Below are 21,843 nucleotides of genomic sequence, written 5' to 3'. Positions count from 1 at the left end.
AAAATATTTTAAAGACTTGGTCTTCACTTGTTTAAATAAATTCATTTACTTTTTTCATTTTGCTTCTTATAACTTTCAGAAAGACAATTTTAGAGAAAAAATACAACCTTAAAAATGATTTTTGGATTTTTAAAAACATATATCTTTTAAATTCCTTCCTCTTCTTTCCTGACAATTTAAATCAATGTTCAAGTAAATTTATGTTCTTATTGTAAAGAATAATAAATACATTTTAATTTAATTCTTCATTTTAGCTTTTGTTTTTTCGACGAACAATATTTGTGAAATATTTATTCAAATTTATGATAAAATTCCAAAAAAATGTTCTAGAAAATCTAGAAAATCTTTAGAATCAAATTTAAATCTCATTTCAAAGTCTTTTGAATTACTTTTAAAATTTTGGTTCTGAAAAATCTGGAAGAAATAATGATTTGTCTTTGTTAGAAATATAGCTTGGTCCAATTTGTTATATATTCTAACAAAGTACAGATTGGATTTTAACCTATTTTAAACATGTCATCAAAATTCTAAAATTAATCTTAATCAGGAAAAATGACTAATGATGTTCCATAAATTATTTTTTTTAATTTTTTCAAAAAGATTCGAATTAGCTAGTTTTTCTCTTCTTTTTTTCGGTTGAATTTTGAATTTTAAACTGTTCAATTAAGTGTTTTTTACATCATTTACTCTCTACAAAAAAACCTTCCGTAAAACGGAAAAAAAATATACGACGGAATGACAGACAGAAATACCCATTTTTTATATATATACATAGATTTATTTATTAAAGGTAAATTGAGCAAATTGGCTATTTCTGGCAATTTATTTAAGTGTGTATCAAACTGGTAGCCCTTCGCATTAATCAGTACCCAAGAAGTAGCTCTTGGTTTCAAAAAGGTTGGTGACCCCTGGTGTGGTGTGTGTGTAAAGTGTATGTACTGAATCTAAAGGGGACGTGAATATCATTGTGTGTGTGCAAAACATGTGTAAAATGTGCTTATAGTATGTGTGAAGCATGTGTAAAGTATGCATGCAAAGTATGTATGTAAAGAATTAGTAAAGTACAGTACATGGGGATATAATTATAAAGTGTGTGCAAATGTGTAAATGATGTGTAAAGAATGTAAGTGTGTCAAGTATGGATGTGAAGTATAAGTAGTTTATATGTGGGTATTATTGTGAAGTGTGTATAGTATATGTAAGAACCATGTATGTGCAAAGCTTGTGTAAAGTATGTATGTAACGTGCATGTGTAAAGTGTGTATGTGTGGAAAGTATGTGTAAGAATATCTCTAAAGTATCTGTAGATATCAATAAAAAGTGTGTATGAAATGCGTAAAGTGCATATACCATGTGTGTAAAATGATGTGCAATGCATGTGTAAAGTATGTATGTAACGTCTGTGTGTAAAGTATATACATTGGAAGTATGTGTAAAATACATGTGGATATTATTGTAAAGTGTGTATAAAATGTGTTATGTGAATATACCATGTGTGTAAAAGTATATACAAAGCATGTGTAAAGTATGTATGCAACGTGCATGTGTAAAGTGTGGAAAGTATGTCTAAAGTAACGGTAGATATCAATAGAAAGTGTGTATGTAATGTTTGAAATGCGTATACCATGTGTGTAAAATGATGTGCAATGCATGTGTAAAGTATGTATGTAACATCTGTGTGTAAAGTATATATGCGGTGTGAAATACATGCGGATATTATTGTAAAGTGTGTATAAAATGTATAATAATCTGTATACCGTATTTCCTTGAATTGCCGCAGGGCTAATAGTATGCGCCTGACTTGAATTACTGCTGGGTCAAACTCGTTTCGCAAAATAATTAGCGCATGCTTAGTATTACCGCCCGGTCAAACTCGTGACGTCACCAGTGACACTTCTCCAAAGTGGGCTGGCTCAGGGTGGAGGACAGAGTAAAACAACTTGCACTGAGCCTAGTCTATAAAGTCCGCTACACCTCCTTGATACCGAAGTACATGTCAAACTACTTCCTTAACGTAAATGACCGCCATAACCACAACACCAGGGGGAGCTCCACAAACCACGTTAAACCCAGATTTCGATCTAACAAAGGTCTTAACTCATTCTCTTTCTATGCCACATCAATGTGGAATGCACTCCCAACAGGTATAAAAGTAAGTGCATCTCTATATTCCTTCAAAACCGCTCTAAAACAACACCTCCAGGCAACTTCAACACTTTACTAATACCCTCCTCCATTCACATCCCATCTCCCCGGATTATAAACAACTCAAATGTATTTCTAATGTATATACTTGTTCTTATACTATCTGAACTCACTATGTTCTCTGCTGGCTGTACATATCCTACTAAATAAGACCTACACTGTTTCAATGTCCACATTTCTCTGTTGATGCAATTGTTGATGACTGAAGTGCTGATATCAACCAAAGCTCCTCATCCCACCCCCCGGATTGTAAATAATGTAAATAATTCAATGTACATACTATGATGATTAACTTGTTTGATGACTGTATTATGCTGATAGTATATATGTGTACCATGAATTGATTAACGTGGACCCCGACTTAAACAAGTTGAAAAACTTATTCGGGTGTTACCATTTAGTGGTCAATTGTACGGAATATGTACTGAACTGTGCAATCTACTAATAAAAGTATCAATCAATCAATCAAAACTTCCCCTGTCATCATTTTCAAAATGGAGGAGGCTGATTTCAATACCGGTAATTTGAAATCGCATAAAGGGAAAAAGATTAAGAGCTATTCAGTAAGGTTTAAGGTCCAAGCTTACATCACACTCAAATTTTTTACTGCATACCTTTGGTAAGTGCCGGAGTGAGAAGAGGTTTTAAAATAATTAGCGCATGCTTACTTTTACCGCATGCCTTTGGTGAGCGCAGGAGTGAGAAGATGTTTTAAATTAATTAGCGCCCTGACTTGTCCAGGGTGTACCCCGCCTTCCGCCCGATTGTAGCCGAGATAGGCGCCAGCGCCCCCCGCGACCTCAAAGGGGAATAAGCGGTAGAAAATAGATGGATGGAAGGATAGCGCCCCGGCGGCAATTCAAGGTTATACGGTATACCAAGTGTGTAAAAGTATATACACAGCATGTGTATTGGATGTATGTAACAAGCATGTGTAAATAATATGGATAAAGTGTATATGTGAAGTAGGGGTAAAGAATATTTGGATATCATTGAAAAGTGTGTATAAAATGTGTTAATCATGTGTATACCGTGTATAAAAGTCTGTGAAATGCATGTGTAAAGTATACATGTAATGTATGTGTGTAAAGTATTTATTTAACATGCATGTTTAAAGTATGCATGTGACATATGTGTATGATATAAACGTGAGTATCATTGTGAAGTGTACATAAAATGTGTAAAATATGTGTATACCAAAGTATGTACAAAGACATGTAAAATATATCTGTGAAGTATGTGTAAAGTATATTTGGATGTCATTGTAAAGTGTGTATAAAATGTGTAAAAGATGTGTGTGTACCATGTGTGAAAATGTATGTGCAACACATGTCTAGAGCATGTTTAAAGTGTGTATATGAAGTAGAGACGCGCGGATAGGCAATTATATCATCCGCAACCGCATCACCAAAGTCATCATCCACCCGCCGTCCACCCGAACCAACATTTTATCAGAACCGCAACCGCCCGCTGAAATACATCAGAGGTCGGCCACCTTTACCACTCATAGAGCTATTTAAATCCGTTTCACAGAGTAAGAAGACAATGTGAGCCGCTAACGTTCTCGCGAATATCCAATGGTGTTCATCCTGATGACAAGAATAAAGGCGTGCTGTTGAGCCATTGACTTTGACACCTTCTACAACATGTACAAACCGGTTGTCAGTCCAGCAACATGTTGTGTGCAGATTCTGCAATCACACGTACACGACTGCAAGGCATACTGGGTGACACAGAGTACACTGATGGTTGTGATATAAACAATTTTAACACTCTTACTAATATGTGCCACACTGTGAAGCCAAGAATGACAAACACATTTCGAGAGAACATCCTCACAGTAACACAACATAAACGCAACACAACAAATACCCAGAATCCTTTGCATCCGTGACACTTCCTGAATATATTTTACACCCCCGCGCCCTCAACCCCGCCCACCTTGCCGACGCACGGGGGGCAGGGTGTATAAAATAGTCAGGATTTGTCATGGATGCATGTAATGTACAGTATCTGTGGGAAGAATGTGTAATGTATGATGTGTGTAGTCGATTTGTAAATTATGTGCATATACCGTGTGTAAAAATATGTGCGAAACATGTGTGACCTACCTACGTGTGTAAAGTTTATATGTGAAGTGTGTATACATTGTGCACATTACTATATGTGTATGTGCAAAACATGTGTCAAGTATGTATGTAATACGTTACATTCATACTATGTAAAGTATATTTGGATATAATAGTGAAGTGTGTATACATTGTGTACATTATGTGTGTTTACAATATGTGTATGTGCAAAGCATGTGTAAAGTATGTATGTTACATATGTGTGTAAAGTTTGTGTAAAGTATATGTGGATATAATAGTGAAGTGTGTATACGTTGTGTACATTATGTGTGTTTACTATATGTGTATGTGCAAAGCATGTGTAAAGTATGTATGTTACATACGTGTGTAAAGTTTGTTTAAAGTATATGTGGACATAATTGTAAAATGTGTGCAAATTGTGTACATAATATGCATATACTGTACCATGTGCGTAAAAGTATGTGCAAAGCATGTGTAAAGTATGTATGTATACCAAATGTGTATAAGTATGTGTAAAGTATGTATAGAACACATGTGTGTGTAAAGTGTGTGTAAATATGTGGATATAAGGGTAAAGTGTGTGCAAATTGTGTACATAATGTGCATATACCATGTGCATAAAAGTATGTGCAAAGCATGTGTAGAGTATGTGTGTATACTATATGTTTATAAGTATGTGCAAAGCATGTGTAAAGTATGCATATAACACACATTTGTAAAGTATGTGTAAAGTATATGTGGATATCATTGCAAAGTGTGTGCAAATTGTGTACATTATGTGTGTATATCATGTGCGTGAAAGTATGTGCAAAGCATGTGTAGAGTATGTGTGTATACTATATGTTTATAAGTATGTGCAAAGCATGTGTAGAGTATGTGTGTATACTATATGTTTATAAGTATGTGCAAAGCATGTGTAAAGTATGCATATAACACACATTTGTAAAGTATGTGTAAAGTATATGTGGATATCATTGCAAAGTGTGTGCAAATTGTGTACATTATGTGTGTACATCATGTGCGTGAAAGTATGTGCAAAGTATGTGTGTATACTATATGTGTATAAGTATGTGCAAAGCATGTTTAAAGTATGCATATAACACACATTTGTAAAGTATGTGTAAAGTATATGTGGATATAATTAAAAAAAGTGTGTGCAAATTGTGCACATTATGTGTGTATACCATGTGCGTAAATATATGTGCAAAGTATGCATGTATACTATATGTGTATAATATGTGCAAAGCATGTGTCAAGTATGTATATAACACATGTGTGTAAAGTATCTGTAAGCTTTATGTGGTTATCATTGTAAAGTGTGTACAAATTGTGTACATTAGGTGTATGTACCATGCGTAAAAGTATGTGCAAAGTATGTATGTATATTATATGTGTATAAGTATGTGCAAAGCATGTGTAAAGTATGTATATGACACATGTGTGTAAAGGATGTGTAAAGTATATGTGGATATAATTGTGAAGTGTGTGCAAATTGTGTACATTATGTGTGTATACCATGTGCGTAAAGGTATGTACAAAACATGTGTAAAGTATGTATGTACACTATATGTGTATGAGTATGTGCAAAGCATGTGTAAAGTATGTATATAACACACATGTGCAAAGTATGTGGATATAATTGTAAAGTGTGTGCAAATTATGTGTGTATACCATGTGCGTAAAAGTATGTGCAAAGTATGTATGTACACTATATGTGTATAAGTATGTGCAAAGCATGTGTAAAGTATGTATAAAACACGTGTGTTAAGTATGTGTGGCTCTCATTGTAAAGTGTGTACAAATTGTGTAAATTATGTGTGAATAGCATGCGCGTAAAAGTATGTGCAAAGTATGTATGTATACTCTGTGTGTATAATATGTGCAAAACATGTGTAAAGTATGTATACAAAACGTGTAAAGTATATGTGGATATAATTGTAAAGTGTGTGCAAATTATGTGTGTATACCATGTGTGTAAAAGTATGTGCAAAATATGTATGTATACTAGATTTGTATAAGTATGTGCAAAGCATGTGTAAAGTATGTACTGTACATAACACGTGTGTAAAGTATGTGTGGCTATCATTGTAAAGTGTGTACAAATTGTGTAAATTATGTGTGAATACCATGTGCTTAAAAGTATGTGCAAAGTATGTATGTATACTATGTGTATAAGTATGTGCAAAGTATGTATATAACATGTGTAAAGTATATGTGGATATAATTGTAAAATGTGTGCAAATTATGTGTGTATACCATGTGCGTAAAAGTATGAGGAGAACATGCGTAAAGTATGTAACATAGATGGGTGAGGTATGTGTAAAGGATATCATTGTAATGTGAGTAAAACCTTTGGAAATTATGTGCGTACCATGAATGTAAAGTATGCAGATTGTAAAGGTGTGTAAATGGTGTGTCGAGCAGTTTAAAGTGTGTTACAAATGTATTCTACTGTAAAATGTGTTTGGTAAATTAGTTGTAAACATGAAAGTAAAAGAGGTCTGTAATGTATGTAAGTAACGTGCAGGTACGGCTAAAGTTTCTATCTAAATTCAGCTTTTTTCCAACAACGTGGGTCTTTTCTGCCTGTGTATAATATGGGTAGGTGCATCAAAATATGTTTCAAACATGGCATCTTTGTTGCCGTTGTGCAGACGAGCAGATGAACACGGAGGAGAAGAAAAAGAGGAAGCAGCGCAGGAACCGGACCACCTTCAACAGCAGTCAGCTGCAGGCTCTGGAGAGAGTGTTTGAGAGGACCCACTACCCGGACGCTTTTGTGCGGGAAGACCTGGCCCGCCGGGTCAACCTCACTGAGGCCAGAGTGCAGGTAAGCACGCAGACTACTCACCTGTTTCTTCTCTTCCACCTATACTTGTTTACAAAACATGCCCTTATATACTGTACTCATATTTATCAAAATGTGGTATTAAAGTGGAAATTTGAGTGATGTGTAACATGTTTTTATGAATAATTTTTACGTTGGTTTAAAAAAATATGGGAAAATTACTTGTCATTAGGTTGTTAAATGTATGGTTTACTCAAAACCTGGTACATTATTTGCATAATAAAAAATAACTATAAAAACATTAAGTGTATAGCTTAAAAAAACATGTTATCTTGGTTGTAAAAACATGTTATTTGTGTTGTATATTAAAACCATGACTGCTATATAAATTATATATTTAAAAAAATATGTTGATTATATAACAAAATAATGCAAAATATATTAACTGTATATTAAAACATACATTTAACGCTAATTTTATAATAAACATATTATTTTACGTAGATTTTATAACACACATGTGCATGTTAAACTGAACGCATGTTAAAAATATAAATTTAACTTGATTGTATGATTTTTTTGAAAAACTGCATGTAAATTAACTTAAAGTTAAAAACATAGATAACGTAAATTTTACAGTAAAAAAATGCCATTAAACTTACTGTATGTTAAAAACATGTAATTTACGTAATTTAAATAAAAAAAGAGAGTTCACGTAAATTTTATAATAAAAAAACGCCATTAAACTTACTGTTTGTTAAAAACATGCATTTTATGTAATTTAAATAAAAAAACAGAGTTTACGTAAATTTTATAATAAAAAAAACGCCATTAAACTTAATATATGTTAAAAACATGCATTTTACGTAGTTTAAATAAAAAAAATATAGTTCACGTAAATTTTATAATTAAAAAACGCCATTAAACTTACTGTATGTTAAAAACATGCATTTTACGTACTTTAAATAAAAAACATAGTTTACGTAAATTTTCTAATAAAAAAAAGGCCATTAAACTAACTGTATGTTCAAAGCATGCATTTTACGTAATTTAAATAAAAAAACAGAGTTTACGTAAATTTTATGATAAAAAAAAAACACCATTAAACTTACTGTATGTTAAAAACATGCATTTTAAGTAATTTAAATAAAAAAAACATAGTTTACGTAAATTTTATAATAAAAAAACACCATTAAACTTACTGTATGTTAAAATTATGCATTTTACGTAATTTAAATAAAAAACATAGTTTACGTAAATTTTATAACAAAAAAATGCCATTAAACTTACTGTATGTTAAAAACATGCATTTTACGTAATTTAAATTAAAAAAACATAGTTTACGTAAATTTTATAATTAAAAAAACGCCATTAAACTTACTGTATGTTAAAAACATGCATTTTACGTAATTTAAATAAAAAAACATGCATCTATAAAGTGGACACTAAAAACATACATTTTACTGTGATTGTATAACAAAACCTGAATATTATGTTAACTGTATGATAAAATATACATGTTACGTTAATTGGATATTAAAACTCATACTTTCTATGCTAATTGTATTATAATATATATCTTTGGTTAAGTTTGTGAAAAAACAAACATATGTATATTATTTTACGTGGATGTTATAACACAAAAATGCATGTTAAACTAAACGTGTTAAAAACGTAAATGTACATTATTGTATGATTTTTAAAAACTGCATGAAATTAACTCCAAGTTGAAAACATAGTTTACATAAATTTTATAGGACAAAATGCCATTAAATTTACTGTGTATTAAAAACATGAATTTTACGTCATTTAAATTAAAAACATGCATATATAAATTGGATACCAAAAACATACATTTTACTGTAATTGTATAACAAAACCTGAATATTATTTTAACTGTATGATAAAAAAAAAATACATGTTATGTAAATTGTATATTAAAATCATATGTTCTGTGCTAATTGTATAATATATATATATAGTAGGTTAAGTTTGTAAAAAAACATGCATGTTTATGTATTTTAATTGTGTAATAAAAACATGCAAACAAGTAAATATAACAAAAACATATATTCTACGCTAATTGTATGGAAACATACATTTTATAGTCATTTTATGAAAAAAGATAAAAACATGAATGTCACTGTATTTTAATTGTATAATAATATATATTTTAGGTTAAGTTTGTGAAAAAAAAACATGCATGTTTCTGTATGTTATTTGTGTAATAAAAACATGCCAACAAGTAAATATAATAAAAACTAATATTTTACGCTAATTTTATGGAAACATACATTTTTAAGTCATTTCATGAAAAAAGATATAAACATGAATGTTACTGTAAAATAAAACATGCATGTTAGATTAACTGTGTAATAAAATCCTGCATGTTACATACATTGTATATTAAAGCATGCAATTTACGGTAATTGTATCATAAAAACATGAATATTATGTTGATTGTATGTTAATTGTATCATTAAAACATGAATGATGTATAGTAAAAATGTACAAAATTGTACAATAAAAACATTGTACACTAATTATATAATAACAAACATCCACATTACATACATTCTATATTAAAACCTTACATTTTGTGTTAACTGTATAATAAAAAGATGTATATTTACTAAATATTAAAAACATACATTTATGTTAATTTTATCATTTAAAAATGCATGTTAAATTAAGAATATGTCAAATCATACATTTTATGTGACTTTCTCTATTTTATTGTATAATTAAAATATGCATGTTATGTTAACTGTATAAAAAACATGCATGTCATATTGCATATTAAAGACATTTATTTTACGGTAATAGTATCATAACAATATGAATATTATGTTGATTGTATGACAAGATAATACATGTTGCATTGATTGTATAATAAAAACGTGAATTTGATGTTAGTTGTATAATAAAAACATACATTTTATGTCAATTGTATATTAAAAATGTACATATATAAATTGTCAATTACAATATACATATTGTCTTAATTGTATATTAAAATATACATGTTATTTTAATTGTATAATCAAAAACATACATTTTACGCTATGTGTAAAATACAATGTGTGTTATGTTTAATTGTAATATAAAAACATGCATGTTAATTAGATTGTCCAATAAATCATGCATGTTCTGTTAGTTGTATAATAAAAACATACATTTTATGTCAATTGTATATTAAAAATGTACATATTTTGTAAACCGTACATTAAAAAATACATATTGTCTTAATTGTATATTAAAATATACATATGATGTTAATTGTATAATTAAAAACATACATGTTACACTAACTGTGTGTTGTGTTTAATTGTACTATAAAAACATGCATGTAAAATAGATTGCACAATAAAACATGCATGTTATGTCAATTGCATATTAAAACATACATTTGACGTCAATTGAAATAAAATAAAAACAAGCATTTTATATAGATTGTTTAATTAAAAAAATGCATGCTACGTTAATTGTGTAATAAAAACATGCATGTCACGTTAATTGTACAACAAAACATACATGTTATGTTTACTGTATAGCAAATATTAAATTCTACTCAAATTGTTTTATAAAAATGTCTGTTATTTAAATAGTATACTAAAAATCACACATTTTAAGATATTTGTAAAATTAAAACAAGCATGTTGCACAGATTGTATTATAAAAATATGCATGTGACATGTTACGCTAATTGTATAATAAAACATGCATGTTATGTTAACTGTATAATAAAAACTTACAATTTATGCTAAATTCCTAATAAAAACATGCGTGTTATTTAAACTGTATATTAAAAACATACATTTTACGTTAATTGTAAAATAAAATAAAACATGTCATATGTTGTAGATTGTAATATAAAAACATGCATGTTATGTTAACTGTATAATAAAAACTTACAATTTATGCTAAATTCCTAATAAAACATGCGTGTTATTTAAAATGTATATTAAAAACATACATTTTACGTTAATTGTAAAATAAAATAAAAACATGTCATATGTTGTAGATTGTAATATAAAAACATGCATGTTATGTTAACTGTATAATAAAAACTTACAATTTATGCTAAATTCCTAATAAAACATGCGTGTTATTTAAACTGTATATTAAAAACATACATTTTACGTTAATTGTAAAATAAAATAAAACATGTCATATGTTGTAGATTGCAATATAAAAACATGCATGTTATGTTAACTGGATAATAAAAACTTACAATTTATGCTAAATTCCTAATAAAAAAACATGCATGTTATTTAACCTGTATACTAAAAACAAACATTTTACGTTAATTGTAAAATAAAATAAAAACATGTCACATGTTGTAGATTGTAATATAAAAACATGCATGTTATGTTAACTGGATAATAAAAACTTACAATTTATGCTAAATTCCTAATAAAAACATGCGTGTAACTTAAACTGTATATTAAAAACATACATTTTACGTTAATTGTAAAATAAAATAAAAAACATGTCATATGTGGTAGATTGTAATATAAAAACATGCATGTTATGTTAACTGTATAATAAAAACTTACAATTTATGCTAAATTCCTAATAAAAACATGCGTGTTATTCAAACTGTATATTAAAAACATACATTTTACGTTTATTGTAAAATAAATTAAAAAATGTCATATGTTTTAGATTGTAATATAAAAACATGCATGTAATGTTAACTGTATAATAAAAACTTACAATTTATGCTAAATTCCTAATAAAACATGCGTGTTATTTAAACTGTATATTAAAAACATACATTTTACGTTAATTGTAAAATAAAATAAAACATGTCATATGTTGTAGATTGTAATATAAAAACATGCATGTTATGTTAACTGTATATTAAAAACATACATTTTACGTTAATTGTAAAATAAAATAAAACATGTCATATGTTGTAAATTGTAATATAAAAACATGCATGTTATGCTAACTGGATAATAAAAACATACATGTTACGCTAATTGCCTAAAAAATATGCAAGTTGTGTGGATTGTAGGTTAAAAAAACATACATATTATGTTAAATATGTCGTTGTGTAACAAAAACTGTGTGAACCAGTGAAGAAGGTAGCTGAAAAGGTACATGAACAACTTTGACTACATTTTCAGTTTAAAAAAACGAATAAACTGTTGATACAAATAAATAAGGAACATGCCTCAGAGAGACAACAGTGTACTTTTACACATTTGGGAATATTTTATACTCACGTCAAGTCACAGCCCAAAAAAAAAAAATAACAAGCTGCAGTTTTCCAAAGTTTTCTTCATTTTCCCAAAGTCATAACACGCTTTTTACCGTGTTTTTTTTATGAATATGTCTGTATCTACAAGACATAATAAGTGCTGACAGTTTAGTTTTGTGATGAATTATGCTTAATTACAGACTATCAGATTTATCTGATTAATCGTTTAAAATAGCCGGGCCTCGAGGTCCGCGTTACCATGGTAACGGATCAATATCAATAAACACGTCTCCTTCTGCCTCACGACGAGAAGAACGCCGGCTCAAAGCCAAAAGGTGGGAGACAATTTAAAGCCCAAATGCTGAGATGGAGAAAAAAAGGAAGGTCGGAGAGCAGAAAATGTCACGAATAATTCCATAAATCACAACACTAATGAAGCAAACTTTGCAGTGTTTGAAGACTAACACTCATTAGCCCCTCCGACCCGACAAGAGTATCATTCCTCCACCTCTAAAACTTACTGAATAAACATCTTCATCCACACTTAAGCGCCACCAAATATATACAACAGGGGTCCCCAAACTACGGATACGGCCCGCCAGCGTCCAAAATCCGGCCCGCGGGAAGTCCCAAGTTAAAATTAAAAAAAATTATTATTTTATTTTATTTGTCATTTTTTAAATCTGTCCTTTCTAATCCATTTTATTGTTGTTACCTGTTGTGTCTTCTAGCCGCTCAGTCAAATCATATTGTTGTAAAATGCATTTTCCCGTCCATAACTTGACATCATCAGCGGCAAGCAGAGGTGGGTAGAGTAGCCAGAAATTGTACTCAAGTAAGAGTACTGTTACTTTAGAGATGTATTACTCAAGTAAAAGTAAGGAGTAGTCGCCCAAATATTTACTTGAGTAAAAGTAAAAAGTATGTTGTGAAAAAACTACTCAAGTACTGATGACTAACCTGTTCGTTTAATGATGACGGCAACAAGTAATGCACAAAAAACATAAAAATAGCAATGAACAAATTCAGAACCAGGAATATCTCTTAAGCAACTAAAACAATAATATATATTAAGTAATAAAAATTTGGTTTTACACTGTATTGAAAAAATAATTTGCAACCTCATTATACAATTGGCTAAGTTTTTTATTCATAAATGTAAGTTTCTCAATACCCGACCTGTTTTTTGTGCCTTTAGAAAAGATTTAGAACTCTACATTAAAACACTCTACCTCTAACAACCAAAAAAGCTGTGAAAACGATGATGCTGTGTTCCAAATTTAAGTTATTTACTGAGATTGAGTAAGTTTACGGCTTTGCACTTTATTTTATATATATATATAGTTTGCATTCTATTTTAGTTACTTTGAATTTACAACCCCCTGGCGCTGTTTTGTATGTTTTTTATACTGTCTTGTACTGTTTTTGTACTTACTTTGATTATTATTTTCAACTGTTTGTAGATGTTGAAATTTATAAATAAAGGTTTAAAAAAAAAAAAGTGCAGTTAATCATGTGACCGCCTGGCTCTGTTTGATTGGTGAAACGGAGTCAAACGTCACCAGTGACTGCATTTGATTGGTGAAACGCGGGCATGTGATGGATCCTACTTTGAAGGTCTGTCTGACAAAACAAAAACAAACAAAGCGTGCATTAACAGATCGATAAAAATCAGTAGCGAGTAGCGAGCTGAATGTAGATAAATGGAGCGGAGTAAAAATAGCGTTTCTTCTCTATAAATATACTCAAGCAAAAGTAAAAGTATGTTGCATTAAATCTACTTTTAGAAGTACAATTCATCCCAAAAGTTACTCAAGTAAATGTAACGTTCTTTCAGTCAATTAGTGCGCGAGGAATATAAAAACAGTACAACTTTTTACATTTTCCTTTGTTTGTTTTTTATTGTAGCAACATGGTGGTTAACGTTTTGGAGACTTGTGTATGCGTGTGCATGTTATTTTATATATCCATCCATCCATCCATCCATTTCCTACCGCTTGTCCCTTTTGGGGTCGCAGGGAGTTGCTGGAGCCTATCTCAGCTGCATTCAGGCGGTAGGCGGGGTACACCCTATATATATATATATATATATATATATATATATATATATATATATATTTATATATATTAGGGATGCACCGATTAATCGGTAACCGAATATATTCGGCCGAATATGGCAAAAAAAGCCACATTCGGCCTTCGGTGGAATGAGTTAAAAACAAGGCCGAATAGTGGCGTGTGACGCAATTTTTTGACGCGGTGACGCAATCAACCAACGTGCAGTGACGCGGTGACGTTGGGATATGTTGTGTACCTGTATAAGTGTATGAGGTTACAAGCACACACTTATTGAGATTTAGTGGGCCCTCCGTTTACATTATTAGCCTGTTGTGTAGGCTACCTGTATAAGTGTAAGAGGTTATAAGCACACACTTAATTGAGATTTACTTAAGCCTTCTGTTTACATTATTGGCATATCTACTGTGGCTAAGCAGACTTTTGCCAAAAGGACAATTCATTTGTTGTGGCTTTAGCCACTTTAATGCACTTCGGGGTTTTTTTTAATGCTTTTTTTGTTTGAAGGCCTAATATAAATGAAAAACTGTGCTTTTTTTTGAAAAGCAAAGACTACTGGAATATTTAAAAAATGTCGATATTCAATAAAAAATTACTTTATTTGAAAAACATGTCTAATTGTTTATTCTAGGCTATTTATGCAATATTTAAAAAATTGTGAAAAACTGCATTCATTATTCGGTATTCGGCCTTAGGCCAAGCTTTTAAATTTTATTCGGCTTCGGCCACAAATTTTCATTTCGGTGCATCCCTAATATATATATATATATATATATATATATAGTATATACATATACATATATATATATATATATATATATATATATATATATATATATATACATACATATATATATATATATATATATATATACATATGTGTGTGTGTGTGTGTGGGGGGGGGGGGGGGGATCACAAGACTACTTCAAGACATACCATTCACCAGGGTATGTGAATGCTTCCATTAAAATTCCTGATAATTGAGGGAACCCCTCATGAAACAGTTCTGTAGAGATAAAGTAGTCTTGTGATTTTTTTCCCCACACATACATACATGCACTCTACCATGGTATCGAGCACTATATTCTGGATAATCTAATTAAGACACACACACACACACATATATATATATATATATATATATATATATATATATATATATATATATATATATATATATATATATATATATATATATATATATATATATATATATATATATATATACATACACACACACACACACACACACAAACCCCGGCCAAATTGTTTTCATCCACTGCGGCCCCCGAGTCAAAAAGTTTGGGTACCCCTGATATATATCATCAAAGTATTCACACCAACACCATACATGTACACTAAACATCACTTGATGGATCTTTTCAAGTTACATGGCCCAGAATACTTCCTTAAACCAAAAACGTGTGTTTCCGATAAAACGTTGATTGTCCTGAGAGCGGGAATGAAAAACAAGGCGCACATCTGTCATTAATGTGTAACACAAAGCCGTGCACAAAGTCTCGGGGTTCATTCCTGAGGGCCATGCGTCAGCATGCAGCATCTAATAATAACCACTAACATCATCGTCATGTTAACGAAGAAAGGAGCCACTTAAATGTGTATGTAATAAAACTTCATTGCTATTTGTATTAGTGTTGAATTACTTGTTACACACCATTGACTTTATACTGCACCTTACTGATTACATTTTGTAGACTATAAATACAAACTTGTATTCTCATTGTTAATTTAATGAGATAATATATGTTTATTTATGTTATTAATTACTTACTTTTATATTAAATAATTATAACTAACTCATAAAATCAATCAAATATTTTTTGGATAATTAATTATCTACAAACCCTGTTTCCATATGAGTTGGGAAATTGTGTTAGATGTAAATATAAACGGAATACAATTATTTGCTAATCCTTTTCAACCCATATTCAGTTGAATATGCTACAAAGACAACATATTTGATGTTCAAACTCATAAACATGTTTTTTTTTTCAAATAATGATTAACTTTAGAATATGATGCCAGCAACACGCGACAAAAAGTTGGGAAAGGTGGCAGTAAATACTGATAAAGTTGAGGACTACTCATCAAACACTTATTTGGAACATCCCACAGGTGTGCCGGCTAATTGGGAACAGGTGGGTGCCATGATTGGGTATAAAAACAGCTTCCCCAAAAATACTCAGTCTTTCACAAGAAAGGATGGGGCGAGGTACACCCCTTTGTCCACAACTGCGTGAGCAAATAGTCAAACAGTTTAAGAACAACCTTTCTCAAAGTGCAATTGCAAGAAATCTAAGGATTTCAACATCTACGGTCCATAATATCATCAAAAGGTTCAGAGAATCTGGAGAAATCACTCCACGTAAGCTGCACGGCCAGAAAAACAACATTGAATGACTGTGACCTTCGATCCCTCAGACGGCACTGTATCAAAAACCGACATCAATCTCTAAAGGATATCACCACATGGGCTCAGGAACACTTCAGAAAACCACTGTCACTAAATACCGTTCGTCGTCACATCTGTAAGTGCAAGTTAAAGCTCTACTATGCAAAGCGGAAGCCATTTATCAACAACATCCAGAAACGCCGCCAGCTTCTCTGGGCCCGAGATCACCTAAGATGGACTGATGCAAAGTGGAAAAGTGTTCTGTGGTCTGACGAGTCCACATTTCAAATGTTTTTTGGAAATATTCGACATCGTGTCATCCGCACCAAATGGGAAGCGAACCATCCAGACTGTTATCGACGCAAAGTTCAAAAGCTAGCATCTTTGATGGTATGGGGGTGCATTAGTGCCCAAAGCATGGGTAACTTACACATCTGTGAAGGCACCATTAATGCTGAAAGGTACATACAGGTTTTGGAACAACATATGCTGCCATCTAAGCGCTGTCTTTTTCATGGACGCCCCTGCTTATTTCAGCAAGACAATGCCAAGCCACATTCAGCACATGTTACAACATCGAAAATGTGTGGCACATTATGAAGTGTAAAATACGACAGCGGAGACCCCAGACTGTTGAACGACTGAAGCTCTACATAAAACAAGAATGGGAAAGAATTCCACTTTCAAAGCTTCAACAATTAGTTTCCTGAGTTCCCAAACGTTTATTGAGTGTTGTTAAAAGAAAAGGTGATGTAACACAGTGGTGAACATGCCCTTTCCCAACTACTTTGGCACTTGTTGCAGCCATGAAATTCTAAGTTAATTATTACTTTTAAAAAAAATAAAGTTTATGAGTTCAAACATCAAATATCTTGTCTTTGTAGTGTAATCAATTGAATATGGGTTGAAAAGGATTTGCAAATCAATGCATTCCGTTTATATTTACATCTAACACAATTTCCCAACTCATATGGAAAGAAGGTTTGTATTAGTGTTCCTAAAAATAGATATACCGGCCCCCAGACACACTTTTTTATCTAAATCTGGCCCCCCCGAGTAAAATAATTGCCCAAGCCTGTCTTCAGGTGACAAGGCAAATTAGTGTAATATTTCATAATTAATCATTTTAATTTTGCACAATGCTGAGAGACAATAAAACATGAGCTGCCTGCCTGGACCACACCTTGGACACCTCTGAAGGAAATGACTCACTCACATAATGACCAATGAGATTTGTGTCAAACACACCATCAGCAGCTTCTCCATACTTTCATGGATGCATTACATATGATTTTAGCGTGCGTTACATACTAGTAGGCCGGTGTTTGATGACATAGAGTGACATCCAAATATTTTTTACATTGTTTGTATTTGTTTATTGCAGGTTTGGTTCCAGAACAGACGGGCCAAGTTCCGCAGGAATGAGCGAGCCATGCTGGCCAGCAAAAACGCTTCCCTTCTCAAATCGTATTCCGGAGAAGTAACGGCGGTGGAGCAGCCCATCGTGCCCCGCCCCGCCCCACGCCCCAACGACTACCTTTCCTGGGGTAGCACCGCCCCCTACAGGTAGGTCGGCTCATGTTTGGAGTTTAGGAAACACAAACTTGATGTACTGTAGTAATAGTTTCTTGTAGTTTAGTACTTGTGATCCTATACTTGTAGTTTCTCGTACTTGTGGAAATGTAAAGTACTTGTACTTGTAGTACTTGAGGTTTCTTGTCGTTGTGGTCCTTGTAGTCGTTTACTTGTAGTTTTGTGCAGTTATAGTACCTGTGGTTGTGTACTTGTAGTTATAATACTTGTGGTAGTGTACTGGTGGTTTCCCTTAATTATTGTACGTGTGGTAGTGTAGTTTATTTAGTACTTGTGATGGTATACTTGCAATTTCTTATAGTTACACTACTTGTGGAAGTGCACTTGTAGTTATAGTATGTGCAGTAGTGTACAAACCCCGTTTCCATATGAGTTGGGAAATTGTGTTAGATGTAAATATAAACAGAATACAATGATTTCAACCCATATTCAATTGAATGCACTACAAAGGCAAGATATTTGATGTTCAAACTCATAAACTTTATTTTTTTTGTTGCAAATAATAATTACCTTAGAATTTCATGGCTGCAACACGTGCCAAAGTAGTTGGGAAAGGGCATGTTCACCACTGTGTTACATCACCTTTTCTTTTAACAACACTCAATAAACGTTTGGGAACTGAGGAAACTAATTGTTGAAGCTTTGAAAGTGGAAGTCTTTCCCATTCGTGTTTTAAGTAGAGCTTCAGTGGTTTAACTGTCCGGGGTCTCCGCTGTCGTATTTTACGCTTCATAATGCGCCGCACATTTTTGATGGGAGACAGGTCTGGACTGCAGGTGAGCCAAGAAAGTACCCACACTCTTTTACAACGAAGCCAAGCTGTTGTAACACGAGGCTTGGCATTGTCTTGCTGAAATAAGCAGGGGCGTCCATGATAAAGTTGCTTGGATGACAACATATGTTGCTCCAAAACCTGTATAGACCAATCAGCATTAATGGTGCCTTCACAGATGTTTAAGTTACCCATGCCTTGGGCACTAATACACCCCCATACCGTCACAGATGCTGGCTTTTGAACTTTGCGCCTATAACAATCCGAATGGTTATTTTCCTCTTTGTTCCGGAGGACACCACGTCCACAGTTTCCAAATATACTTTGAAATGTGGACTCGTCAGACACCGGGAACACTTTTCCACTTTGCATCAGTCCATCATAGATGATCTCAGGCCCAGCGAAGCTGGCGGTGTTTCTGGGTGTTGTTGATAAATGGGTTTTGCTTTGCATAGTAGAGTTTTAACTTGCACTTACAGATGTAGCGGCCAACTGTAGTTACTGACAGTGGTTTTATGAAATGTTCCTGAGCCCATGTGGTGATATCCTTTACGCACTGATGTCGGTTTTTGATGCAGTACCACCCGAGGGCTCAAAGGTCTGTAATATCTTCGCTTACGTGCAGTGATTTCTCCAGATTCTCTGAACCTTTCGATGATTTTACGCACCGTAGATGGTAAAATCCCTAAATTCCTTGCAATAGCTCGTTGAAAAATGTTGCTCTAAAACTGTTCGACAATTTGCTTACAAAGTGGTGACCCTCGCCCCATCCTCGTTTGTGAATTACTTAGCATTTCATGGAAACTGCTTTTATACCCAATCATGGCACCCACCTGTTCCCAATTGGCCTGCACACCTGTGGGATGTTCCAAATAAGTGTTTGATGAGCATTCCTCAAGTGAATTAGTATTTGTTGCCACCTTTCCCAACTTCTTTGTCACGTGTTGCTGGCATCAAATTCTAAAGTTAATGATTATTTGCAAAAAAAAAAAAAAGTTTATCAGTTTGAACATCAAATATGTTGTCTTTGTAGCATATTCAACTGAATATGGGTTGAAAATGATTTGCAATTAATTGTATTTCGTTTATATTTACATCCAATACAATTTCCCAACTCATATGGAAACGGGGTTTGTAAAACAAAAAAACAAAGTGCAAATTTTGACAGTGTCAACATTTGTACATTATATGAATGTATTGCTATTGTTGTTATGATCGCAACATGACTAAGTTTGATTACCATATCTTGTTGTTGTTTTTTTGTATTTTTTTGCCAGTACCATGGCCGCCTACCCACCCAGCTGCTCCAACACCAACACATCCCCGGGCATGAACATGGCCAACAGCATCGCCAACCTGCGGCTCAAAGCCAAAGAGTACAGCTTGAACCAGGTGCCCACCGTCAACTGAGAGAGGGGACCGGCGTGCAGGAGGACCCCCCCGCCCCCCTGCCCCCCCGGGACCACTGGACTCCCACAGAAAGACTTTATGTTCGGACTGAGCGTCATCTCACCTGAATCCAAGCTTTCCAGTAAAGCAGAAAGCGTTGTTGCCGTAGCAACAAGTAGGTGATGTCATCCTTTTATACAAAAGGGCATCTGGATGGATGTTGTCATAAATATCTGCATATTCTAATCGGCGCTGATTTTCAAACATTTGGACTTCTCTCAGAAGGACAATTTGGGGAATTTAGCTGTGGAGGATTTTCTGGAACTTTTTTTTTCCCCCTTATAAAAGACTTTATTTTAAGATGGCGTTAACTTTTTTTTTTTTTTTTTTTAATCACTTTCCTATAGTAAACCAATGACAACTTTATTTTTCATGTAACTTCCATATTCAGGGACGGATCTTGTATTTCCCAAACCCAGTAGATCGTTTTCATTTCCTGTGATATCATTTGTAACAGAAAAAAAAAAATTAAAAAAATTATATATTAATAAAAAAATTAACGTTTCAAGCAAAGACGGCAGTGTCCATTCAGTAGTTCTCCCCCCAGCCATGTTGCCACATTATATTGGATGTACGTGTATGAGGTGTATGTACAGTGTATGGATGAGTTAGTATAAAAAAAACTGTAAGATAGGGATACATGTAGCTACATTTATCACGGTTTACCTGACACATGAAACGTGACGGGTATGCTTAATGTTTATGAAAATAAACACTTGATGGTTAGTGTAGATCAGGGGTCACCAACGCGGTGCCCGCTGGCATCAGGTCCCTCGTAAGGACCAGATGAGTCGCCCGCTGGCCTGTTCTAAAAATAGCTCAAATAGCAGCACTTACCAGTGAGCTGCCTCTATTTTTTAAATTGTATTTATTTACTAGCAGGCTGGTCTTGCTTTGCTCGATATTTCTAATTCTAAGAGAGACAAAACTCAAATAGAATTTGAAAATCCAAGAAAATATTTTAAAGACTTGGTCTTCACTTGTTTAAATAAATTCATTAATTGTTTTACTTTGCTTCTTATAACTTTCATAAAGACAATTTTAGAGAAAAAATAAAACCTTAAAAATGATTTGAGGATTTTTAAACACATATACCTTTTTACCTTTTAAATTCCTACCTCTTCTTTCCTGACAATTTAAATCAATGTTCAAGTATTTTTTTTTTATTGTAAAGAATAATAAATACATTTTAATTGATTTCTTCATTTTAGCATCTGTTTTTTCGACAAAAAATATGATTAAATATGA

At 32.6% G+C, this 21,843-nt stretch overlaps 1 protein-coding gene and 1 long non-coding RNA gene across 5 annotated transcripts in view; one reads left to right on the top strand and one right to left on the bottom strand.

Moving 5' to 3' along the window:
* The window catches only part of prrx1b (paired related homeobox 1b), a 41,181-nt gene extending 20,073 nt beyond the window's left edge, over window positions 1-21,108 (top strand). For all 3 annotated transcript variants that reach the window (XM_061883250.1, XM_061883251.1, XM_061883252.1), the window contains 3 exons: window positions 6,950-7,125; window positions 18,166-18,347; window positions 20,424-21,108. In XM_061883250.1, the coding sequence (XP_061739234.1) occupies window positions 6,950-7,125; window positions 18,166-18,347; window positions 20,424-20,556 (491 nt within the window). In that variant the 3' untranslated portion in view covers window positions 20,557-21,108. The remainder of the gene's footprint in view (window positions 1-6,949; window positions 7,126-18,165; window positions 18,348-20,423) is intronic.
* The window catches only part of LOC133540558 (uncharacterized), a 138,956-nt gene that overhangs the window by 43,593 nt on the left and 73,520 nt on the right, over window positions 1-21,843 (bottom strand). The gene's annotated exons all lie outside the window — the stretch shown is intronic.

This window comes from Nerophis ophidion, linkage group LG22, assembly GCF_033978795.1.
Source record: "Nerophis ophidion isolate RoL-2023_Sa linkage group LG22, RoL_Noph_v1.0, whole genome shotgun sequence".
NCBI lineage: Eukaryota > Metazoa > Chordata > Actinopteri > Syngnathiformes > Syngnathidae > Nerophis > Nerophis ophidion.
This window is presented reverse-complemented; position numbering and strand designations above follow the sequence as displayed.